Source organism: Geotrypetes seraphini, chromosome 6 (genome assembly GCF_902459505.1).
Source record: "Geotrypetes seraphini chromosome 6, aGeoSer1.1, whole genome shotgun sequence".
NCBI lineage: Eukaryota > Metazoa > Chordata > Amphibia > Gymnophiona > Dermophiidae > Geotrypetes > Geotrypetes seraphini.
In genome coordinates, this window is record NC_047089.1 from 219849706 (window position 1) to 219876546 (window position 26841).

General features: G+C 45.1%; 1 protein-coding gene across 2 annotated transcripts; it reads right to left on the minus strand.

Moving 5' to 3' along the window:
* Positions 1-19: 19 nt before the first annotated feature.
* REEP4 (receptor accessory protein 4) lies at positions 20-26818 on the minus strand. 2 transcript variants are annotated; one of them, XM_033949079.1, is made up of 8 exons: positions 26678-26818; positions 16823-16895; positions 10941-11017; positions 9141-9261; positions 8820-8933; positions 6962-7094; positions 2651-2835; positions 20-1744 (listed from the first exon to the last, which is right to left on the minus strand). In XM_033949079.1, the coding sequence occupies exons 2-8, from the start codon at positions 16892-16894 to the stop codon at positions 1679-1681; spliced, it is 768 nt and encodes a 255-aa protein (XP_033804970.1). In that variant the 5' UTR covers position 16895; positions 26678-26818; the 3' UTR covers positions 20-1678. The 2 variants fall into 2 exon arrangements, with proteins under 2 accessions (XP_033804970.1, XP_033804969.1); XM_033949078.1 differs by lacking the exon at positions 26678-26818 and adding an exon at positions 26377-26670.
* Between the last annotated feature and the right edge of the window lie 23 nt (positions 26819-26841).

The following is a 26841-nucleotide window of genomic DNA, read 5'->3' on the forward strand; positions in this document are numbered from 1 at the left end:
AAATCAAAAAAGAAATCAATTCAAGAATTCTGAGAAAATTTTATTTTCACATCCATTCATCAGAGAAGTGAAACAAAAATGAAAGAAAACCAAAACCCAATACAGAGGAGAACATGTCCAGAATGGTCTTGACTACTCAGAAGCTTAAGAGAATTCAGAGCTCTGGGAAGGAGATCTAACTTGTTCTAGTACCAGACAAATCACCCCATTGTGTACCCAATTCAGCCCTGCTTGGTAGAATAAAAACTCCCCTTCATAACATGTGGTTGCTCTGGGCTCCCACAACCCCAATCGATACATATAACAGAAGCAACCCATGTAGCATTCACAAACTTCAAAGCAGCACAGATCCTATCGACATGTGGTATTAAAAAAACCAAAAAGCTAAAATTAAAACAACAACAACAAAAAAATAAAAATAAAAAAGACAACATACAACACCCTTTACTTATCAAAATCTTGTATCAAGAGAACTTTGGTAGACACTATGGAAGAGAAAGCAGCAATTAAACTCAGCCAAACTAGTGACAAGAGTTCTAACTTGCCTGCCACTTCCACGCTCCTCTCACTCAGCCTTCATCCAACCTGCTGAAAAGGGTTTGAGTTGATTTTTTGAAACCTTCCCAAACATGTGAAAATGAAGTGGTGGTAAGAAGTCAGATGATAAGGGGGGGTAGAGAAAGTATGAAAAACAAAAATTGAACATTTTAATTCTGAGTAGTCCATTTCAAGTTTACACTTGTTCAGAAAGCAGCAGAACACTTGACAACACTGCCAATCTGTGGGACATGAATGCACATGTACAAAAGATGCCTTGGAGGGGTTAGTGCACATATACAGTATACACTTTGCTCCCTTTTCAGCACATTATTTTATCACCGAGGCTTTACAGACCAGCTGCAAGCACAGGAAGAGCAGATGCATGCCCATGTAAAACTATGGGTGTGCAAAGGTTAAGTCCCTTCTAAGGAGCACTATGACACTGGGAGCAACACTCCTTTTCCAGTAACAAGACAGTTGTTAAAGAGTCATGAGCTGTACCAGGAGCACCACATTTCCCTTACTCCCTGCTTTACAGTTAAGAGCCCTTTCAAAGGCTGATCCATTCCTATTAAAGCATGATGTTTTCAATAACATTTCTAGGGAATCCAGAAAGAACCCCCTATTTGTTATATAGACTAGGAAAGAGTGTGGTAGAACATGATGAGCCTGATGATTAATACCACACTTTTTCCACAAAGGAACATGCTACATAATTTAGCACCAGTTGATATATGACCACTTTCACAAGCATCTAATTACAGCATTAGCAGATATTCCATGATCCATTACCCACAGAGTATTTCCACAAACCTCCAATAGAGATTTCATAGTTTGGTGTAACAACCTCCCCATTACCAACAAATCGCAGAGTTTGATATCACAGTTCCCCCTCCTACAGATCTCAGGGTAAGATGTCAAACCCATCTCCCCTCCTCAGAGAGCCCAAAATCCAATGTCAGACCTAGTCACAGCACCTGCTCATTTGCAGATGAATAAAAACCAGCCTATACTGGAACTGGAATATGTACAATACAGCAATCAGCTTAAAAATGAAAAGCAACAGCTGGGATCGCCTGATGGGCTCTTCACATTTCTAGGATCCTTAGATCAGTTCTTTCTTCCTCTTCACACAGCACTAATTTTCTGGTTCTGACTGAACGACCTTCCGCTTGACACGCCCTTTTCCAGTTCTGGAAGAATTCTGGAACAGACCAAATGAAGAGAAATGACACTTGCTTCCTGTTCATTCTTAAGTTTTTCATAAGAAATACAAATTAATTATTTGTGTGTTATGAGGAAGGGGACCTTGAGAATAAAGCTCATTTTTACCTACAGGACAAACCATGCTACAGACATATTCCTTGTTCCTAGGGTAACCATATTTTGGGCCTCAAAACCCTGGATACATGGCCCCGCTCTGTACCACCTCCAGCCCTATTCTGCCCACTCTCCACCCCCAACCCCGCAAGGCCTCTTTCTCCTTCCTCGATGAGCTCAGGCCGCATCTAAAGGGCCTGGAGCATGCATGGAAGTGTCATTCGTGCATGCTCAGATGACTTCCAGAAGTGGCTAGAGCACATTGGGGCTTTCCAAAACCTGGACAAACTGCCGGGTTTTGGAAAGTCCGTCCAGGCACCTGGACAGTCCTCTAAAAAGAGGACACGTCTGGATTTTTGCAGATGTCTGGTAACCCTACTTGTTCCTAAACGCACAGCTGACATCTGCCCAGTTATGAGCATACAGGATGGCAGCATGTATGGGGATAAGGAAAAGAGATTAGCAGCAATGGGAGTAGAATACTAGCACCACCATTCTACATTTCTGTCCCCTTCTACTTCAAAGCTAAACTATTTAGTTTCGAGTTGTATTTTATGAATTGTATTGTACCTATTGTAAGCCACTCTAAGGAATTCTTTGAATTGGAAGGAAGGATGTAAATAAAGATTAGAAGAATTTTAAGAGCTTCATGAACATGGAGCACTTGAGATTCCAGCTCCTGCACGAGTGTGACTGGTGGCATTTTCTCCCCTCACTCAGCCGTGAACAGCTGGCCAAGACAGAAATATCTATCATCTCTCTACAGTGTAATAGAATCATGTGTCCTCACCTCTTTAGCCTGTGGCTTTCTTCTTGGTGTCCGCAGGCTCTGGCTCCTGTACAGCGATTTGGAAGGCTGTGACTCCTTGGCACGAACTGAGCTCCTGCTTTCTACAATTTCAGAGTCAGACCAACGCTCCTCTGTAGAATCACTCTCGTGTCCAGACTGCTGGATAATACTAGAATCTCTGTAAGCTGAAAGTGTAAAAAGAGATTATGTACTTACCCTGATAACCTCTTTTCTATTAGATAGGCGAGACATTCTAGACAGATGGGTAATGTTCCCATGGCCACGTGTCATCTGCAGAAGGAATCCACTCTGGATTTTTTCTTTGCGACTCTGCTATACTTCACTGGGCTCCTTAGCTCCACCTACAGTTAGTACCCAAGCACTAAGAGCCAACAAATCAATGTGAAGTAGACACCCATGGCAATAAAATTCACCAACAACCATTCTGCTCAAGAAGTAACATTAGAACATCAACTGCAAACAGCCCACAAAAGCCTCAAAGGAGCTTGGAAACTACTTCTGCAGCAAAAAGTAACATTTATACAGTATTCTTCCCAGCCCCCAAGGGCTGATAGGCATCCAAGAAACAACTTGAAGAAGCATAAACAGATTGAGACAGTACACAGGCACATTCTAGACTCCCGCTCTATCTACTGGAAAAGAGCTTACCAGGGTAAGTACATAATCTCTTTTTCTTCAAATGCAACAGGTGAGACATTCTAGACACATGGGACATACAAAAGAGGTCCCCAAAAAGCTAGGCTTGTTGTACTGGCCCGTAAGACCAAGGACCCAAAAGAGTCCTGTCTCGCTGCCACATCCACTCTGTAAAAATTGACAAAACATGTAAAGAAGACCACGTTGCCACAAAGAAGCCACACTCCTGGTAGAATGAACCTTGAAGGAAACGGGAGACTCTTCCTAGAAAGAATATAGGCTGACAAAATGGTCCTATGGATCCATATGGAAATCATGCCTTGGAAGCAGGAACAGCCCGCTAAACAGAATGAGTCAGCACAAACAGATGGTCAGAGACGAAATTCGTTAGTGACATCCAGATTAGCGAAGAGGCAATCTTGTGTCTTGGAACTAGTAGGCTGAAAAGCAGGCAAACTCACCTCCTGATTAACATGGAAAGCCAAAACCACCTTCAGCAGGAAGGAAGGAACTGCCTGCAGGGAAATCCTTGTCTCTGAGATGCGTAGAACGGTTCCCTACAAGAAAGAGCCTGGAGTTTCGAGACCCACCGCGCTGAGGTAATAGCGACTAGAAACACGGTCTTGAGCGTCAAATCCAAGAGGGAAGCATCCCGAAGGGGCTCAAAGGGAGCCTTGGTGAGGCTAGACAGCATCAGGTTGAGGTCCCAGGAAGGGAACAGCTGCTTGACTGGCTGAAGGGCTAGAAGGAAAAGTGTGCCTTTTTGCAGATGATACCAAGATTTGTAACAGAGTAGACACCGAAGAGGGAGTGGATAATATGAAAAAGGATCTGCAAAAGTTAGAGGAATGGTCTAATGCCTGGCAACTAAAATTCAATGCAAAGAAATGCAGAGTAATGCATTTGGGGATTAATAATAGGAAGGAACCGTATATGCTGGGAGGAGAGAAGCTGATATGCACGGACGGAGGGAGGGACCTTGGGGTGATAGTGTCCGAAGATCTAAAGGCGAAAAAACAGTGTGATAAGGCAGTGGCTGCTGCCAGAAGGATTCTGGGCTGTATAAAGAGAGGCGTAGTCAGTAGAAGGAAGAAGGTGTTGATGCCCCTGTACAGGTCATTGGTGAGGCCCCACTTGGAGTATTGTGTTCAGTTTTGGAGACCGTATCTGGCGAAAGACATAAGAAGACTTGAGGCGGTCCAGAGGAGGGCGACGAAAATGATAGGAGGCTTGCGCCAGAAGACGTATGAGGAGAGACTGGAAGACCTGAATATGTATACCCTAGAGGAAAGGAGAGACAGGGGAGATATGATTCAGACGTTCAAATACTTAAAGGGTATTAACGTAGAACAAAATCTTTTCCAGAGAAAGGAAAATGGTAAAACCAGAGGACATAATTTGAGGTTGAGGGGTGGTAGATTCAGGGGCAATGTTAGGAAATTCTACTTTACGGAGAGGGTGGTGGATGCCTGGAATGCGCTCCCGAGAGAGGTGGTGGAGAGTAAAACTGTGACTGAGTTCAAAGAAGCGTGGGATGAACACAGAAGATTTAGAATCAGAAAATAATATTAAATATTGAACTAGGCCAGTTACTGGGCAGACTTGCACGGTCTGTGTCTGTATATGGCCGTTTGGTGGAGGATGGGCTGGGGAGGGCTTCAATGGCTGGGAGGGTGTAGATGGGCTGGAGTAAGTCTTAACAGAGATTTTGGCAGTTGGAACTCAAGCATAGTACCGGGTAAAGCTTTGGATTCTCGCCCAGAAATAGCTAAGAAGAAAAAAAAAAAAAAAAAAATTTAAATTGAATCAGGTTGGGCAGACTGGATGGACCATTCGGGTCTTTATCTGCCGTCATCTACTATGTTACTACTATGTTACTATGTTAGTCTGATGCAAAGAGCTCCCTTTAGAAATCTAGCAGATTACAGGAAATTGGAAAGATTATACTAAACTAAATTATACTTTCTGGTGGAATTCAGTATGCCATATTTATAAAATGGAAAGGGTGCTTGCTATGCAACAAGGTAATTATAATAAGTTTAAAAAGATTTGGGGGCCATTGATTATTTATTCTAATGATCAGACATCTTAAACACCTCAGTATTGGTTAAGATAAAGGGGGGGTGGGAATATGAATGACAATAATTGATAAGTGTTAATTATTAATATATGGGTGGGAGGGATGGGATTCTTTTATATTTATATTTGTTGTAATTTCTGAAAATGAATACAATATGTTATGGAGATATCAAGTGTATACTTAAGGTAATTGTATGAATCTTTATGACACACTTGTTGTAAAATAGAAAAATTAATAAAAATGTTAAAACATGAAAATGAATAAAGATTTAAAAAAAAGAAAAGAAAAGAAATCTAGCAACAACTGGATGAGATGCCAAAGAAGAACAACGATCCCGGCTCTAAAATAAGACAGCCCAACTACCTGGACCCTAAGAGATACTACAGTGAGTCCTTTATCAAGTTCAGCTTGCAGAAAGGAAGAATCACTGAGATCAGAGCCGAATAAGGGTATATCTAGTCCTGAGTGCACCAATGTTGGAAAGCCTTCCACACCTTAGCATAAGCAGAAACTATGGACAACTTCTTAGACATGAGTAGAATGTTAATAACCACATCAGAATAACCTTTGTATTCTAAGGCTGCTCGCTCAAGAGCCATGCCATAAGAGCAAAGAAACTCTGGTTCTCCAAGCAGACCAGACCATGTGTAAGCAGGTCTGGATGGGCACTCAGCCGAAGGCCGTGACCCTTTCGAAGACGCATCAGATCTGTGTACCACAGTCTTTGAGGCCAATCTGGAGCCACCAGAATAATGCAGTCTGGATTTACTGCGATCCACTGAATAACTCGGCCTATCATGGGCCGGGGAAGACACACCTGAGAAGCTCCTGAGGTCACAGCTGCACTAGGAGCTTTGAGACCCTCGCTTCCGGGCTTGAATTTTCGACTGAACGACCCACTTTTTTGTTCTTCACCGTGGCCACGAGGTCGAAGCAGGGCCGGTCCCAGTGCTGTACTATGGCTCGAAACACTGTTGCAGACAGGGCTCACTTGCCCAGATCCAGAGTCTGCTTGAACATTGTCCACTCCTGCTACACGTGCTGCCAATAGCACCTTGAGGTGATGTTCCACCCACAGAAAAAGGCGGCGAGCTTCCTGAGCCAGAAGAGTGCTCTTGGTCCCTCCCTGAGTTCCAGAAACATGCAGGCTGGTTGACAGGTACCACCAGGGATGGGCCTGTCAGCTGCAGACCGAAGTCTGTGTGATTTTAATGCAGGCAGAGTTGAATAATCGCTCTGAGCGTCAGAAACCCCTAAAAAGAGATTATAAACACAACAAATAAAATAAAATGTGGAGAGCAGAACATACACACTCCTGTTGACACGCAGGCAGAAGGGTAAAACTGTAAGCAGAGCTAAGGAGCCCAGTGAAGTATAGCAGAGGCACAAAGAAAAATTTTAGTGTGTATTCCTTCTGTAGATGGCACGTGACCAAGGGAACACTACCCATCTGTCTAGAATGTTTCACCTATTGCACTGGAAAGTGGATGGGGGAAGTATGTCAAACAAATTGCTAGAAAGTTGAATCAGGGGCCCCAGTCTTTCCAGTATTACAATTTCTACATACAGCTTACCTATTGGTCGTCTTATCAGTTCCTGGGTGTCAGTGTACAGTGGATCACCATAATGCATAGGAGTATCATCTGGAATTGCTCTGAGGTCTTGCATGCTGAAACTACGCAAGCGTCCAACCAGTGCTCCCTGACTCTGAGAGAGAAGAAAAGCATGAAACTAACATGGAACATGCTCCAAGTGTGTTGCATAATGCAGATGATAGTAGTGATTTTGGTACTTTTTTTAATAGGACTATTTAGAAGTGCTTAATTTTGCTAGCCTTTTACTACCTTCCATCTGTTTCTTCCGAGTTTATGTATATCTTTATTTATTGTGAATGTCTGATTGTACCCCAACTTGACTTACAGTAGTGATTTGGCAGGTTATATACTTTTAAAATAAAACTTCTCACCACAGAAGCTGGGAGAAGGCTGACAGTTGCTCAAGAGCATAGTTCAGAACAAAGTATCTTTAAGAGATCAGTATAATAGGGAAGATAGGGAGTCCTGATAGCAAGGTTGCAGTCGAGACCATAGTAGATCCGATGTCCTTAAATACAAAGCAGGCTAATTTTAAAGATTGCAAAATTAGTATTAGATAAGATATATGGGGGTGGGAATGTGAAAGATAATTATTGATAATTGGTTACTATTAATATGGGTGAGTAGGGATTCTTTTTATATTTATATATTTGAAGGAATTTAAGTAAGATTGTCAAGTGATTAGTTAAAGTTATTTTCTGTTTGAACATTATACACTTGTTGTAATATTTGAAAATGAATAAAGATTTAAAAAAAAAAAAAAAAAAAAGATTGCAAAATTATCAATGTCAACTGCTGAGCAAGCCAACAACTACCAACAGCGTCCATGCTGGGGTTGTACTTTGAGACTGCAGGATAGACTCTAGGAGGCCATTGAGCCAGTGGAGGCACGTTTCGCTTCTACATAACTTCCCTTGGAAGTCTGTGAGCTTGCACAGTGCATTTTCCGAGCAGAACTTGGTTTAAATAATCTATGTTGTTTACAGGAGTAGCTTCATGATAAGAGTCCTCCTGTGTTGGATCCAATAGCCCCCTGGATAAGGCTATAGTGATCTTCCTGCAGGTATGAGAGAAAAGAAGTCTTGAACAGCCCTACATGAGTCCTAACAGCTTCTAGATGGGTTAAAAGCTTGAAAGTCTTATGCAATGGAAATAAGTGATGCTAAGAACTCTTTTGGCTGGATCTTCCATATTGCCTGGTCAAGGGCCACAATGTTTTAGCCATGCTTATTCTCAGGAGACCCTGTGTAGGGTGGTGGACATGGTAATCTTAAACAGGGTGTGCGATTTCTTCTCTCCAAGAGGAAATTCTCAAAGTAGTCCTGGAACTTTATAGCCCCAAATTCTGAGGCTTGCTGGTTAAGTACTTATGGGAGGATCCATCCTCAGGTCAGACCATGGCTGGACCAAATTCAGAAGTCAGGAACAAATACTATTCAGGCAGCTGCAACCTTTCCTGGACAAAAGGTTTGACTAGGGTGGAACATTCCTCGTTGTAAACTACAAAATAGTCTTCACTGGGTAGATGGACACTACTCAGGGATTCTCTTCACCCTCAATGTAAGCTTCCAGTAAGAATCCAAAATATGACATGAAGTTGACCTACCCTGAGTTTACACTACTGCAGCTTTTGAAATCCCCACACCCCTACCCTCCTTTCATGGAATTAAGGAAATGAAAAGGCCTATAAATGAAGTACTAGGATAAAGAATCCCTGTTTCTTTCAGATGCCAAAAACTCTTCTAGTCACCTAACCTTTACTTATCCCCACTACTAATTATAGAGAACCAATAGCTTCCTAGCAAGTGAAACTCCAACCCCATTCCTATTCCAGTACCTTGGTAGCTGCCTGAACTGCAGCAGTAGCAGCAATGTTTAAACCTTTTCGCCCAACATTCACCATAGTCTCATAACTTCGTTCCTTTGCCTGCACAATGTATGCATCAATCTCCTGAAAGACAAGACATGAAAAATGGAGCTATATGAATGTCTCCTTTAACATTTCATAATAAGTTTATGCATATCACAGATTGTACAAGAGGAGGCAGGGTAAAATGTTCTCAGCTATTACTGGGGTATGTGAGTGCTGCATCAGAACAGTAGTGCTGCAGGCAAGAAAATGCGAGCCAAGATCACAGTAATAGAACAGGATCCTTACTTTCTCTTTGCGGGATAAAGCAGGGTGGATAAACTTCCTATAGAGCACACTAGCTCCTTTGGTGTATGGAGACAAGAGCCAAACAACAAATGCCATCTTCATCTCATAGTAAAAAGGAAACCTGCAAATTTCAGAGAAAGGTCATATGAATTTGTCCCACAAAAAAACCACAGTACTCGAGTCCTCTAAGCTTGCTTACATTTACTGCAAGTAAACATTTAAATACCTAATTTTACAATATGTCCTGTCATTTTCAATATATTTCTTCTGGCTAAAGCCATGCTATATTCATGCCTTAAAGGCTGTTATGGATAAGCGGCACAGCAAACACTGATGTGAGCCTAAATATTGGTGAGTGTTTATTTAAAACATATTTTCATACAGTTTTAACAGAGGTCAATATTTTTATATATTTATTATTTATATACCACTTATAACTAAGTGGTGTACATTCAGGTACTCAAGCATTTTTCCCCTATCTGTCCCGATGGGCTCACATTCTATCTAATGTACCTGGGGCAATGGGGAGGATAATATACTGTCTCATGTCTAGCATTACACCTGTGTCCATGCAGATGCAGCTTTCCCCTTTTTGTCCCTGTTCCTTTGCTCCCATCCATGCCCATCACCTCCCTGTGTCCAGCTTCTCCCCCGTCTTATTCCCTTACACCAGGGGTGTCCAATGTCGGTCCTCGAGGGCCGCAATCCAGTCGGGTTTTCAGGATTTCTCCAATGAATATGCATGAGATCTATGTGCATGCACTGCTTTCAATGCATATTCATTGGGGAAATCCTGAAAACCCGACTGGATTGCGGCCCTCGAGGACCGACATTGGACACCCCTGCCTTACACCAATGTGCTTTCCTCCCTCCCTCTGGTATGTTCAGTATTTCACTCACTCTTCCTTCATCCCTTTGGTACAGTTTTTATTTCCCTTTCCTTCTCTCTCTTCTTCCCTGCAGGTCCTGCACCTCTCTCCCTTCACTCTAGCCCCCTTCCCATAGGTCCAACACCTCCATCCCCTCCCTTCAATGCCCATGTGTGGGTCTGGCACCTCCCCCTTCCCTCCACCCATTTGGACCCAGCACCTGTTTCTCCTTCCCTTAAGCTGCAGTCAGTCCAGCAACCCAAGCAACTCCCCCCTCCCTTCGCAGGTATAGCAGCAGCCTCCTCCCTATCGTGAGTCCAACAGCCCCTCACCCTCACTGGCAGAAAAAAAAAAAAAATACCCTGCAACTCTTGGGTCATCTCCTTTGTGCCTCCTGGGGTGGACATCCCAGCCTCTGAGAAGCTTTCTGTGTACAGGACTGCTCTGACTGGAACCTTCTTGCCGCCGAGTCCCTCCTTCCAATGTAACTTCTGGCTGTACTGATGGCAACCAGTTCCCCCCTCCGTTCCTGCGGGTTACCCGCAGCTAGCCGCGGGTAAAAGTCACCTGGTCATTCTCTAGTACAGCTATACTATGCCAGCATGCTGATGTCCATGTTTGTTCACCCACTCAGTATGTCTCAAAGACTTGCTTAGCCATTTCTACCTACCCTCATGACCAAAGGGCTTGCTCATCTCCTCCCATTACTCCTCTGTTATCCTAGGGATCATTTTCCATACCTCCCACCCCATGACTGAATACTTGCTTTGTTTGTCCATTCCATTTGCCCACCCCACCCTCCCTCCTTTTGATCCAACAGCCCATTCACTCCTTTCTCACTTGTTATCTAAAGGCTCACTTAGCTACCCTTCTCTTCCTCCTAACCTTCCTCCCATACCTAAATACATATCTCCTTTTTCTTATTCCTTACCATGAAATAAAAACATCAGTGAAGGTTTCAATTGTCATAAAAAGAGCAAGCACGATCCAGTACATCATCCAACGCACCTAGATGGGAGAAATAATCCATTGTTAACACATTTTCTTACAATCTAAGTGTCTAGTCCAATCTCTTCCATTGCACAGTAATCTCTCCAACCATTTTCTTCATAGTTCCTAGATGTCTGTGCTCAAAGCGTTACCTTATGCTCCAGAGAAAACAGTGGAGATAGCCATGAGTTTTGAAACTCAAGAGTTTTTTTTTTTTAAAATATTTTTTATTCTTTTTTTAAATTCTTACATCAAGTGAAATACATGTAATACATTCAATTATGAAAAAACACTTGAAATTATTATTAAATGTTCTTACAATGTGAATTAAATAAACCCTTTATCAGAATTTTATATCATATTAATATTACAATAGTTTTCCCTCCCTACCCCTTCTATATGTTCTATACATGTGTTATTATATCTGTTCAATAGAATAATTTGTCAATGGTCCCCATATTTTATTAAATTTACAACGCAAACAACCGCGCCAAGAGGAAAGGTTCAACCGCGCTGGTTTCGGGAGAAGCCCTTCTTCAGGAACCTGACCCCCGACGGAACACGAACGAAGAGGACGGCTGGAGGGCGGGGTGCCCGAACAGAAGAGCACGCCACCTAAAACGAATCTACAGGTGACGCGGTTGTTTGCGTTGTTCAGTCTGTGAGATAGCTTCAGATAAGTATTATGTTTTTTTGATAGTTTTTGTATGGTTTTTTGATTGTTGCGCGTTCTTGGGGGGTCTGGCTGGCAGGGTTTGTGTGGGGGTCGTTCAGGTTGTTTGTGTTGAGTTTGATTTATTCACTTTTGATTGATTGATTTGTTTGATTTCAGCACACCCGGGGTGCTCGATGATGGTGTGTGGGTGGAGGCTTACCGCCTTGACCCAGAGGTGAAGTGTCGGAGTTGCGCTCCTATCACTGAGGGTTCACCCTGAGAGCACCCTATAACATAATATAATGTATTATATACAATTATATATCGTCCATTATATATATTTCCCCATTTTGGTTTGTAAGGTGTGAGCCAATTTTGGCGTCCTGAGCGTCCCTCACACAAACCTTGATGTGACTTGGTTGCCTTTTTGTTTTCACTAGTGTTGATTTTCCTGCCAGTGCCTGAACCAATCAACATTCGGGCACTTGACAGGAAAATTAGCACAGAACCTTAATCGATAGCTCAGAGCTGTCAGTCTTTAGCCAGGAGTTTTTCCTGCACTATTTCTTTGAACATTAGAGGGAATTGCTAATGAGCCTGTTTTACTACTAGCAAGCTCATTAGCATCTAGACTTTCAGTCACTGCTTCAGTGCATGGTAAAGCGGTGGCTAAAAGTCTTTGTGCATTACCTGTAAAACAACATTTCTTTTAGACTAGCTAAAACCAGTCTAAATAAAGCATTGCAAGCCCAGTTTGCTTTAAGTGTCCATCCAGTCATAGGACTGGGAATAGGTCCCATCATTACTAAGCACTGAAATCTGCCCTCTAAATGTCTGATGCAACAATAACTAATTCATAAACCTAATTTTCTCCAACGGACATCTCTTAAGGAGACCCCCCTCCCCCATTTATTAATACAAGTTTATTACAATCCAGCGTGAGAGGGCATAGAATGAGATTAAGAGGTGACAAGCTCAGTTGGGGGGGTAGGGAGGAAATTTTTGTGCATAATTGAAAGGGTTCTGCTGATGTTTGCTTGTACACTGAAATCAATAAATACATTTAAACATAAGAGGTGATAAGCTCAGGAGTAGTCTAAGGAAATACTTTTTTTTTTTTTTTTTACAGAAAGGGTGGTAGATGTGTGGAACAATCTCCCGGAAGAGGTGGTGGAGACTAGTGCTGCCTGATTCATAATTCGGATCGGTTCACCGATTCACTTTCTGTGAATCGATTTAAAACAAAACAAAAAATCGGCTTCCCCATTCGGCTGACCCTCCCCCCCTAAAGCAGGAGCGGCAGCGCTGCTCTTGCTGGCTGGCCGCTGCCGTACCTGCTTTAGGGGGCGAGGGGGGAGCCTCAACCGGTTAGTGCTGCTGTCCGGTTCCCCCCCCCCCCGGCATCTTGTTTCCCCCCTGGCCTCCCCGCACCGGTGTTTACCTTAACGAAGCAGCCTGCAGCAAGATCGTAATGCCAGTGATCTTTGCACTGCTTCGGAGCTGTTTCCTCCACCGCGGTCCCGCCCCTCCTCTGACCGCAGCGGAGGAAACAGCTCCAACGCAGTGCAAACTTAAGATCGCTGGCATCACGATCTTGCTACAGGCTGCTTCGTTAAGGTAAACGCCGGTGCGGAGGACAAGCCTTCAAAGGGGGGGGACGGACGCGGAGGACAAGCCTTCAAAGGGGGGGGACGGACACGCAGGCAAGCCTTCAAGGGTGGTGGGACACGCAGGCAACCTTCAAAGGGGGGGAGGACACAGGCCTTCAAAGGAAGGGGGAGGACACAGGCCTTCAAAGGAAGGGGGAGGACACAGGCCTTCAAAGGAAGGGGGAGGACACAGGCCTTCAAAGGAAGGGGGAGGACACAGGCCTTCAAAGGAAGGGGGAGGACACAGGCCTTCAAAGGAAGGGGGAGGACACAGGCCTTCAAAGGAAGGGGGAGGACACAGGCCTTCAAAGGAAGGGGGAGGACACAGGCCTTCAAAGGAAGGGGGAGGACACAGGCCTTCAAAGGAAGGGGGAGGACACAGGCCTTCAAAGGGGGGGGGAGGACACAGGCCTTCAAAGGGGGGGGGGAGGACACAGGCCTTCAAAGGGGGGGGAGGACACAGGCCTTCAAAGGGGGGGGGGAGGACACAGGCCTTCAAAGGGGGGGGGAGGACACAGGCCTTCAAAGGGGGGGGGGAGGACACAGGCCTTCAAAGGGGGGGGGGAGGACACAGGCCTTCAAAGGGGGGGGGAGGACACAGGCCTTCAAAGGGGGGGGGAGGACACAGGCCTTCAAAGGGGGGGGGAGGACACAGGCCTTCAAAGGGGGGGGGAGGACACAGGCCTTCAAAGGGGGGGGAGGACACAGGCCTTCAAAGGGGGGGGGAGGACACAGGCCTTCAAAGGGGGGGGGGAGGACACAGGCCTTCAAAGGGGGGGGGAGGACACAGGCCTTCAAAGGGGGGGGAGGACACAGGCCTTCAAAGGGGGGGGGAGGACACAGGCCTTCAAAGGGGGGGGGGAGGACACAGGCCTTCAAAGGGGGGGGGAGGACACAGGCCTTCAAAGGGGGGGGAGGACACAGGCCTTCAAAGGGGGGGGAGGACACAGGCCTTCAAAGGGGGGGGAGGAGGACACAGGCCTTCAAAGGGGGGGGAGGAGGACACAGGCCTTCAAAGGGGGGGGAGGAGGACACAGGCCTTCAAAGGGGGGGAGAGGACACAGGCCTTCAAAGGGGGGGAGAGGACACAGGCCTTCAAAGGGGGGGAGAGGACACAGGCCTTCAAAGGGGGGGAGAGGACACAGGCCTTCAAAGGGGGGGAGAGGACACAGGCCTTCAAAGGGGGGGGAGGACACAGGCCTTCAAAGGGGGGGAGGACACAGGCCTTCAAAGGGGGACAGGCAGGCCTTTGGGGGTGGCAGGCAGGCAGGCCTTCGGGGGTGGGATGCAGACCTTCAAGGATGGGGGGACGCAGGCCTTCAAGGGGGACAAGCAGGCCTTCGGGGGTGGGATGCAGGCAGGCCTTCAGGGGTGGGATGCAGGCCTTCAAGGGGGGGGGACAGGCAGGCCTTCAGGGGTGGGATGCAGGCCTTCAAGGGGGGGGGACAGGCAGGCCTTCAGGGGTGGGATGCAGGCCTTCGGGGTGGGATGCAGGCCTTTAAGGGGTGGGGACAGGCCTTCAGTATACGGAGGGAGGGAAGGGGGGGGGGTTTAAAGAGACGTGCATATGCCGAGCTTTGGGGGGGAAGAAATAATGGGTCTGAAACTAGAGGAGAGGGAGAGAGATGATGGACCATGGGATTTAGGGATCAAAGTTACAGAAAGGGAGAGATGATGGACCCTGGGGTGGTGGGGAAGGGGGGATAGAGGCTGGATGAAAGGGTAGTTAAGAAAAGGTGGATCTGTGGAGGGAGACAAAAAAAAGGAAAAAGATGCCAGACCTCCTAGGGAGGGAAGGGAAACAGAAGGGGAAGACAGGGACGGCAGATGGATGGTTAGCACAAAGAAAGAAGAAATAAGGAGACCCTGGCAAGCAAGTTATCAGAAGACAACCAGAGTCTGGAACCAACAAGATTTGAATAAATGATCAGACAACAAAAGGTAGAAAAACTAATTTCATTTTCTGTTTTGTGATGACAATATGTCAGATTTGAAACGTGTATCCTGCCAGAGCTGGTGTTAGGCCGCAAACGTGAGCTAGGATTTAAGAGAGAAAGTCATTTTTGTTTGTTGATTTTGTTTACACCACAGCGCCAGTGTGGTTAGGAGAAGGCAAAGGGGGTGAAGAGGCTATAAAATAAACCCACCAGGATATTTTAAAAATAATAATTAAAAAAAAAACCCCACCCAATTGGGCAGGAAAATCGAATCGAATAACCAATTCAATAGGCTGAATCAAATCGAATCAATTTTTTTTCCCTGAATCGGGCAGCACTAGTGGAGACAAGAGGCTGTCTGAATTCAAGAAAGCATGGGATAGGCACGTGGGATCTCTTAGAAAGAGGAAGAGATAATGGTTACTGCGGATGGGCAGACTGGATGGGCCATCTGCCATCATGTTTTTATGATATACTTCCCAAACTGTCTGTGTAAAATTACAAAAAGTCATTTAAAACTGGGAGCAATAGGGGAATAAGAAAAAAAATTATAGTGGAGAAGGACACAGATAGGTAAAGAGATGAGGGAAGGGGAAGAATTACAATTTTTGGTAAGAAAGAATGAAGGGGAAAACAAAAGGAAGGAATGGCTGGGTTAACAGACATTTATTTCTGCAGGCCAGGAAACAGCTAAATTGGGAGCAGAATTGTATCTTCTATGTAAGGGAGGGAGTATATCATAGGTATCATTGATAATAGGAAGGTTTTAAGAGCAGATTTAAAATTTGACTAAGAAAATTTCAAGATGCAACAACATGTACAGTAATAGACACCTCATGCAGTGAAACAGAGGAAGATGACTTATCTGGGAGTCAGAGCCTCCTCTATATTGCTTTCTGCCACATGCAGAGGGCACAAAGCCTCTCTATCACATCATCTGGCTGAAATCCAGCATCCCAGAAAAACCAGTATCACAAGTTTCATTCAGAGATTCATTTACCAAACAGGCTCTCCACCCTTTCCTGCTATTAACACACATATACGCACAGAAATCCAACAGCTAGTCCTCCTTACACCTTACAGAACAGGTTATGTCAGTGGTTCAGACTGTAGCTTTTCCTTGCACCCGACTCCTGAAATAAGAGCTTCTGTAACAGAAGGGAGGTTCTCTTCCGGTCCATTTAAAACATGAAGAAAAGGGAACTTCTACCCACATCATCAAAAACAACTTCATGCTTGCATCACTGTTATAATTTTGTTCCCTTGTTTATCCTATATTTTGAAACTTAATGAAAATTCCTTATTGAGTGCATTATTTGGATTAAGGTGAATTCCATCCTAAAGCTTCCATACCACTCACCACTACTTAATACACTAGTTTTTATATGTACTGTCCAAGAAAAGCATTACAGAAAACCCAATAGAAGACTTGCCAGCCTGCCTACCAAGATAAGGCATTGATATTGATATGTTTTCCCTTTTAACTGATGAATGATCACCTTTACAACACATGTAAAAATCATGCCCATAAAGTTATTGAATCTAGCACAGGTCAAAAAACACAATGATATCCCATACTCACATATTCTCGCACGTTCTTTGTTTTCATGGCCTTATATGATGCATAGGCGGGATATAATAAACCAAAAACCATCCTAAAAGAACACACAAGAAGCAAGTCAACAGGAGAATAGAATGAGCCCCTGTCCTCCCCACAAAGAGCTGATATTATTTAATATTTTTTTTTAAATAAAAAGTGGTAGAATAGACAGCTGCAAATGAAAACATGTCACACAGCATATCACCCCACTGTATGTATTCACAGCACACTGAAGGCCAAGATACCATATATCCTTCATGAAACATACAAGTATCCAAAACAGGAAGGGAAGATTAGGTACTTACCAGACACTATGGAAAAAAAGAGGCTAACTGACTTTCCCTCAAAAATTCAAATTGGTGACCAATGTACTGTCCTGTTCCCAATCACATCAGTGAACCTACTATTTACAAAGAAACTGCAGACATCATAGCATACCCTGAAGAAAGCTACAGCAAGATGGCTGAAATGTTGGATTCTACCCAAGATGCAGAGAGATCCGAAAATCTGCAACAAGCAGGTACACTTCTCCCTCCGTATCCACGGTGGTTAGTGGCAAAGCCGGCCCACTAATATTAAAAAACCACAAATATTCAGGCTTGTTCTGCCCCTAACCCCCGCTTCCCCCTGGCTATTTTAAGCCCTGTAAGCCCCCCTTTAAGCCTTACCTGGTGGTCTATCGGGTTTTCGGGTAGGAGTGATCTTCCCACGCTCCTGCCCCATGCAGATCACTCACAGGAAATGGCTGCCTTGAGCTCCCGTCATCTCTCGAGATTAAGACGGGAGTTCAAGGAGGCCATTTCCTGTAAGCGATCTGCACGCGGCAGGAGCGTGGGAAGATCGCTCTTGCCCGAAAACCCGCTAGACCACCAGGTAAGGCTTAAGGTGGGGTGGGGGAGGGAGCTCACAGGGCTTAGAATAGCCCGAAAAATGAAATTTGTTTTTTGTTGTTTTTTTTAAATAAAATCGCGAATAATCGAAACCGTAGATACAAAAACCGCAAATACGGAGGGGAAAGTGTACTTACCTCAATAATCTTTCTGGAAAGAGGACATACGAGTCCTAACAATCTACTATAATAAAATGCTAAGCATGCATGCACACTCTTACCGGCGTGTTCCGTGATCCGTATGTCCGTGGCCAGCAAGAGTGTGCATGCAAGCTTGCAACGGCCCCGCACTCGCGGTCTCGCTGGCTCCCTTGCTGGGGTTTTTCGCGGTGGCAGCTCCTCTTGCGTCCGGCCCTGTGTCCGGGGATTCTCTGGGGGCTGGCTCCCATGGAGATGTTGTTTTTCTGTTTGGGGCTGCGGCGGCGGCTTCTCTCGGGAGACAAGGCTTCCGACGCTGGTGCGCCTCTTGAGAGAGGCTGCCACCGCGGCTTTGGACAGAGGGGTAGCATTTTCGTGGGAGTCGGCCTTCGGAGAGGCTTGGGACCAGGGACGGATGCGGGAGGGGCTGCCGCCGCGAAGGGCTTTGGTGGGGGAGCCAGCCAGACCGCGAGTGTGGGGCCGTTGTAAGCGTGGATCAGTCAAGGAGCTGCCGCTGCCCGAGGCTTTGAAATTGCTCTCCCACCTTATTCACTTTGGGCTGATGATGTCACTCCCTCCCTCCCCGGCTCTGCCTCTGCCCAGGTTCAAAAGCAGGAGAGGCGGTCAGCCTGCACTCCCTCTCTCCCTCTCCTAAATCGTGGACGGGCTCAAGAGTTATATTAGACAGCTTTCATCGCCCTGAGCCCCCCTCCCCTTTTTTTTCCTTTCCGCTCCCTAGATCGAGACCGTGCAATGAGTTTCTCTAAAGAGCCCAGATTGTCTCTCCGATTCTACTGCAGGGCTATCATACCTGATCTGGGAGCTGTCCTTGACTCCCTGTTCTGCCTGTCTTTTCCTTTACCAGGAGTTGCCATTCTTACTGGGCAGCAGCGTAGTATGCAATGAGCTCAGCTCTGCCATTTGGTCCCTGGTGGGAGTTCTCAGAACGAGAGAGCCTTTGAGACCTTAAAATAAATAGAAATTATGACTCCCGCGGCATTTGGTGTACGCGGAGGCAGACAGTCCAGTGTCCGCGCTTTCATAGTCCCCCCCTTTCCCCAATCAGTACTGGGGTCCGTGCTGGTAACCTGAGCCCTGGTGGAGGATCGGATTCGTCTGCCTTCCAGAGCCGCTCCCAGAAAATGGGAATTTATTATTACACACCGAAAAGCTTTCCCTCTGGCTTTCCGCGAGTGATTGGAAGAGAACTGTTTTTGCAACTCCCATGCAACCCTACTATTAGAAAAACAAATGTCTGAAGGTGCACACGCTATTATGGAAGTGAGGGTGCTCTGGGAGTCCTTATTGCGATGCTGCTGCTTATGAAACACACAGGAAAAAACAGCAGCTAAAAAGACAGACACCAAAACAAAGACAGATAGACATACAGCGTCCAAGGAGAGAGACCAAAAACAAAAAAAAACAAAAAACAGAAAGTGGCCAAGGAGACAGACAGCAAAAAAAAAAAAAAGACAAACAGCAGACAAATAGAAAGACGGAAAGAAAAGAGACAGACATACAGCGGCAAAGTACACAGACAGCAAAAAAAGACAGACAGACATACAGCACCCAATGAGAGAGACAGACAGAAAAAAGAAAAAAACAACTAATAGGAAAAATATAAAAACTTTAAAGAAAACAACTATACAATGGATATTAAAGCTCTCACGGTAACTTTTATGTAAATTTTTTCAAATGTTAACATTTCACATCTAGCACCCGTTAATCTAACGGGCTTAAACACTAGTAGGTAATATTCCTTTACTTGTGAGTTGATTGCAAAAGGATGAAATTTATATTCTTCACTCCACCTCCTTCTTCATTGCTGTAGAGCCCCTTCAGTTTGTACCAAAGCAATTGAACAGCACTAAAGCACAGAAATAAGGAGGGGAAATGGGGAGTCTCCCCACTAAAACATTTCTGTTCTGCAAGAAATAATTAACAAGGTTAAACACTTTAAACAACTTAGGTGGAACAAACCAACCCCCTATCAAAATGCAACCAGGATGAAAACATATGGAGCTTTAAGAGTCTCACTTACCACTTTACATTTTTTTTTCCCCTTTCAGCACATATCTGACTGACAGGAGAAAATATCCAGCTCTAGATACATGTTTGTCCAAACAGCAGGCACATGAACTCCAGACTGACAGGGCAGAAAGAAGATTGAGGTAAGTACCTAATCTTCCCTTCTGGTGCAAAGGACATACAAGTTCTGACAACAGGTGACATATCAAAGAAGTCTCCTGAGTCTAAGATGAGACAGATGGCCTGCCCTTAACACCAAGACCCCAAGGCGGTATCCTCTCTCGCTGCCACATCCACCCTATAAAAACTTTGTAAATGTATGTTGAGTGACTTCATTTTTGGCAGCACTTTCAGCAGATTTAATATACAGGTAATTGTTGTTATCTTCATTTTTTGCGGTATACTTTATACCTTATTTACCATGGACCTCTGATGAAGGTGTTTGTCCGAAACACAGACCGTGTTGGGTCCTTTGGTTGGTAAAAAGGTTTTTATATTACTGCAATTTATTTTGGGATAATAAATTTTTGCCTGCATCGTGTACATTGTCTGAAGTTTTTGTTTGTTCTCCTTTCTGCAGAACTTACTTTTCCTGCATAGGGAGGACGCTGCAGAAAGAACACTTCCAGGCTGTCAGCGGGAGGCTGGCTTCGTTGTGCCGTTGGCTGTCCAAAGATTTTAAATTTTAGCGGCGGGGAGGTGGCAGCTGGGGGAGTCAGGAACAGGTCATACCATAGGATCCAGCTGAGAGAGGAAGGCAGGACACCAAACACTTGAAACAGTAGCGACTTGGATGAAAGATCAAACTGAGACTGAACCCAGACAAAACAAAATTCATCCTCCTCGAAAATAACAAAACTCCAACCATAATCAATATAGAAATCAACACAATTAACTACCCCATACAACCCACCCTAAAACTACTAGGAATAACAATAGACAAATGCTGCACCCTGCAACCGCAAATCAATAAAATACAGAAATCATTTGCAGTTATGAGAAACTTAAGCAAGTCAGAAAATTCTTCGAGAAAACACAATTTCAGCTCATAGTACAATCACTAATACTAGGACTACTAGCCTATTGCAACATCCTCTATCTCCCTGCTACAATAACAAAACTACAAACAATTCAAAACACAGCTCTAAGACTCATCTACTCATTGAGGAAACACGACCACATCACAGAGGCACACTTCAACTCTCACTGGCTTCCAATTCCAGCAAGAATGCTATTCAAATTCTACGGTCTACTATTTAAAACTTTAACGGAGATAGCCCAACCTACTTGAACAACTGCCTCATCCAAACCACCTCAACCATCCACACACCCACCAATCAAATAAGTTAAACGGAAAAAACTATGATGGCGTCCTAGCCACTCAAGCAGCAAAAATAGACAACCAAATCGCCAACCTTCCAATAACGACACCAGATTACAAAACTTTCAGAAAAGAAATAAAGACTATACTTTTCAAAAAATCCCTGAAAAGTCCTAACCTCTCAAGCTTCCTTCTTTCATCCCTCTAACCCCCCGAACCTACAAATCAACCTGCTCTACTCTTTTTTCCCCCATAAAGGACCAGAAATCTTTTTGTAAAACACCCTCTTTAACTCTTTTGTAACCTGCCTTGAACCGCAAGGTAATGGCGGAATAGAAATCCCTAATGTAATGTAATAAACGATCTGGAAATTAGTACGAGTGAGGTGATTAAATTTGCAGACGATACGAAGTTTTCAGAGTAGTGAAGACACAGGAGGATTGCAAAGACCTGCAATGGGACAAACACACTCGAGAAATGGACCACGACATGGCAAATGAGGTTTAACGTGGATAAGTGTAAGGTGATGCATGTCAGTAACAAAAATCTTATACACGAATACAGGATGTCCGGTGCAGTACTTGGAGAGACCCCCCCCCAGGAAAGAGACTTGGGAGTACTGGTTGACAAGTCAATGAAGCTGTCCGCGCAATGTGCGGCGGTGAAAAGGGCGAACAGAATGCTGGGAATGATTAAGAAGGGAATCACCTGGAATACTGTGTTCAGTATTGGTCGTCGTACATGAAGGACACAGTATTACTCGAAAGGGTCCATAGAAGAGCGACTAAAATGGTTAAGGGGCTAGAGGAGTTGCCGTACAGTGAGAGATTAGAGAAACTGGGCCTCTTCTCCCTTGAAAAGAGGAGACAGAGGGGACATGATCGAAACATTCAAGATAATGAAGGGAATAGACTTAGTAGATAAAGACAGGTTGTTCATCCTCTCGAAGAAAAACTTAGAGAAGCATAAACAGAATGAGACAGCAGGCAGGCGCAGGAAGGACAGGGCTGGAGTCTAGAATGACTCACCTATCTATTGGAAAAGATATTACATAAATCTTTTCTTCCAGTGACGTAAGTGAGTCATTCTAGATATGTGGGCCTACAAAAACAGTCTCAAAAAGCTAGGGTGGGCTGACTGCACTGACCCTCAAAACCGAGGACCAAAAGCAGAGAGTTCCGTCTTGCCACCACATCTACTCTGTAAAATATGACAAACATGTGCAGAGCGGACCAAGCAGCTGCTCTACAAATCTTTTCAGGGGGAGATCACCTTAGCCCACGAGGCGGCCATACTCCTGGTAGAATGCTCCTTAACAGAAATAAGAGACTGCTTGCCGCAAAGAATGTAGGCTGACAAAATGGTCTTATGGATCCATCTGGAAATAGTGGCCTTGGAAGCAGGGGTGCCCTGCTTAGACAAATGAGTCAGCACAAAATATGGTCAGAGAGGCAAAACTCATTTGTTACCTCTAGATAACGCAGAACTCTGCGGACATCCAATTTTCTCAAAATGCAGTCCTACTTCTTAGAACCCATAAGCTGAAAAGCAGGAAAAGGCACCTCCTGATTAACATGGAATGCCAACACCACCTTTGGCAGAAAGGAAGGAACTGTGCAGAGAGAGATCCCCACCTCTGAAATTCTCAGGAAAGGCTCTCTATAAGACAGAGCCTGGAGTTTCGAGACACATCTCGCTGAGGTAATGGCAACCAGAAAAACTGCCTTTAGTGTCAGGTCCAAAAAAGCATCTTGCAAAGTCTCAAACAGAGCTTTGATGAGGCCAGACAAAACCAAGGGGGGATGGCAGTTTGATTTGAGGTCTAATGCGAAGAGCACCTTTCAGAAATCTGGTCACATCAGGATGAGACGCAAGCGAAGGACTATAGTCCTGGGCCCTGAAATAAGAGAGCCTAGCAACTTGGACCCAAAGAGAAGCCACAATTAAGCTCTTATCAAGGCCTGCCTGGAGAAAGGCTAGTACCACTGAAACTGGTCGCAGCAATGAGTAAAGGAATCAGTATCCTCTATGCCGACTGGACCCTGAGAAAGGTCTGGAAGAGCCTGCAACCAAAAGCCGTGACCTATGCGAAGAAGCATCAGATCTGTGAAGCCAGTCTGGAGCCACCAGAATGACTCTTCCTTCATGATTTGCAGTCTGGTGGAGGACCCAACCTATCGTGGACCAGGAAGGAAAAACAAACAGCTGTACTAGAGCATCTAGGCCCTTGCTTCTGGGCTCGAATCTTTGATTGAAGAATCAGTCTGCTTTCGAGTTCTTCACCATTACCATTAGGCCAACATCAGCCTTGAAACACTGTTGAGGCCAGCGCCCACTCACCCAGATCCAAGGTCTGTCTGCTGAAGAAGTCTGCTTGCACAGTTAACTCCCACCATATTTGCTGCCAAAAAGGGCCTGGAGATAATGCTTTGCCCAGAGAAAGAGCTGATGGACTTCCTGAGCTAAAGAAGAACTCTTGGTTCTTCCCTGGAGATTGACATATGCCATCTCAGTTGCATTGTTGGAGAAGTCTCGGACCGCTTGGCCCTCCAGCGTCGTCTGCAATGTCACCAGAGATAAGCGAATGGCCCACAGTTCTTTTGAGAGGGAGTCCAACCCTCCCCTAAATGGGACGATGGTTGCAATAGGCTCCCCATCCGCAGAGACTGGCATCTGTCGTCACAACTACCCAAGACGCAATCTGCAGTGGCATGCCCCTGGAGAGGAACTGTGGAAGGAGCCACCAAGTCATGCTGGCCCAGGCCTCCAGAGTCCAAGGAAGAGCTGTCTGCAATGCTTCCGTCTGCAGAGCCTAGCTTGAGAGCAATACGTGCTATAGAGGACACATATGCACCCTTGCCCAAGGGACCACATCTATTGAGGCCACCATTGACCCCAGGACCTGGAGATAGTCCCATGCAGACGAACAGCTTTGTCTAAGATTGCTCTCAGATTTCTTGTCCCTAGATATTCCAAGGACTGCATCGGGGTCAAATTGCTTTTCCTATAATTCACAATCCAACCCAGGCTCTCCAAGACCTGGACCACTCAATCTAACTTGCACCGACCCTCAATCAACGAAGGGACTCTGATCAGCTAATCGTCCCAGAACGGGTGCACCTGCAGTCCCATCTTCTTCAAGTGAGCTGCCATGACTACCATCACCTTGGTGAAGGTATAAAGAACCATTGCCAGGCCAGAAGGCAGAGCTGAAAACTGATAATGTATTGAACGAGGCGAGCGGCCAGGCCTAGGCCGAAAGAAAAAGAAAAAATAGAAATAAGTTTTAAATGGGTTTTTTTTAACAAAAGAATCCGTATGTAAACACGAGTACAGCGACTTAATAAAATAAAAAAAGCCACGGTGAGAGAAGGCAACGAAGGCTGCAGAGCTGAAGAAAAGAGGACTTCTCAGCTCCACGGAAAATGTTGAATTGAGGTACCTCACAGGAGAAGCATGCCCTCACTCGGGCGGGAGGGCACTCGCGCATGCACAGTGCAGCACTCGTAAGCTCTTACAAAGATCTTCAAGCAAGTCTGCTTGCGAGGCTGTCCGCTGCGGGGCTCCGTCAGTGACGTCACCCACTGTTGAGAATATGCTGCCTACTTGCTTTGGAAAAACCTACCGTTTGCACATCCAGTCCTGCAGGAATGCTGAGTGTCTGCCTCCTATATACAGAGAGGCCTCCCTCGGCCTGGCATCATCGCGTTTTTTTGGCAGAGGGAGCTGAACGGGAAGCAGAAGGCTGGTTACACCTGGAGCCCTGAGAACCTCTGCCTGTAGCCCTGGGAAAATCTCTGATCAGAACAGAAACATTCCTTTAGGCTCGTGTACAGAAGGGAAAAACTACAGGAGAGCTCTCAGTGAATTAAAGGAGAGTCAGAGAAAAAAAAAATCTAGAATGGATTCCTTCTGCAGATGACTTGCAGCCATTGGGAGACAACCCACATGTCTAGAAAGACTCACCTGTTACACTGGAAAGGGGTTAGGGGATGTGAGCTTTGTGTAGTCATTTGTATAACTAGAGAAAAATGAAATATCAGTTCAGAGATATTGAAAGCTTTGGTAGTCACACATCTATAAGGCTGACATTTTGTGACTATCACCTATTGACAAATGCTTTGGTATGTCAAAATATTGGCTTCACATGACTGTCAGTTAATAAATGCTTCTATATAACACAAAGATTAGCCTCATCTTCCCTTTTGGAGAGTTTTTAAATAGTTTTCTCTATTCCTTTCAGCTTCCAGAACAATCATAACCAGCCTTTATCAAATTAAACCACCAAAAACCTTAACTTAAAAAATTACTGCTCAAGCCTCCCACTCAGGCTGTTATACCTTATCACAACACTATTTAGCTATCATGAAATCTAATACAAACACCCCCAAAGACTTAGCATCTCGTTGACACCCCCATCCTTTCTTGGATTTCCACATAATTCAAGACTACAAGTTTTTGCACTGGATTCTTAATTGGCACTCTAAGCATTCCTATATAATTTCTCATTATGCCTACTCCATCAGAAATGTATACTATGCTGTAGATCTTAGTGTCATCTGCAAAATAAGAACAAACCATCTTACTAAACCCCTTTGTAATGCAACTCATGGTTACACTGGTGAGGTCCAGTCCCAGGACCAATCCTTGGGTTTGGCTTGCATCTTGGCCACAGACCGCGATAGAGAAATATACACAAATAGGCACTTATTTAATCAATGACAAACAACCAGCACATTACCAATAGAAAATGCTAACTCTAAACAGTTCAGCCTTCTAATCATGCAATCATATTTACTATATAAACATTCTCTAAAGAAATCAAAATCCCCAAATGTTACCTTCATACACCTCATCTTAATTCTGATTTCCTACTGTTCTTTATCTAATTCCTGAAAAGGGCTTTAAGACCATGTTTGGTCACAATGGTTTATCCTTTAGTAGCCTACAATGCTGCCACCAGACGTTCCCTTTCAAATCCCCTCAACACCTCTTTGGCTTATTTAAAATCTCCAACCCGGAAGTAAAGTTCAGCAAAGTCCTAGAAGTGCCCACTTAAGTGAGAACCACACCAGCCCCTCAAAACTCTAAAAAGGAAGGTTGAAACTAAGGTCAGGGAACAATGGATATCCTTGTGCTGCTATTGTAGGCCATACTTACACCAAAACACGGGAGATCATCCAGGAAACCATGGTGCCCTAGGTCGACAACTGTCTGTGCTGTGTTCAGGAAGAGGCCCGAGTTCCCTGGGGGAAGAATTGATATCCCCTCGCTCCCCTTTCGCCAGAAAAGAGAACGGTATGTAACTCAAAGAGGAAGGGTTAATCTGGTCTGCTGCGTTTCCCCCAACTGTATCGGGCCTCACTGCTCGTTTCTCTTTTCCGCAGCGTTAGAGGCTCGGCAGGTATAGTCACGCGCTCTTTACTTCCCTCATTCATTGGCCGCAATCTTGCTCGGTTACCTTAGTAACAGCTATGAGTGCCGCCCCGTGTCGCAGGTACTCGGTCGCGTGCTCACTTCCTCTCTCCGCCATTGGCTGCGGTCTCACTGTTACCCTAGCAGCATTTTAAGTCTCGCCCTATCCCTCCAGCTAGCCGGCAGGTACCGGCACGGCGGATGCTGGTG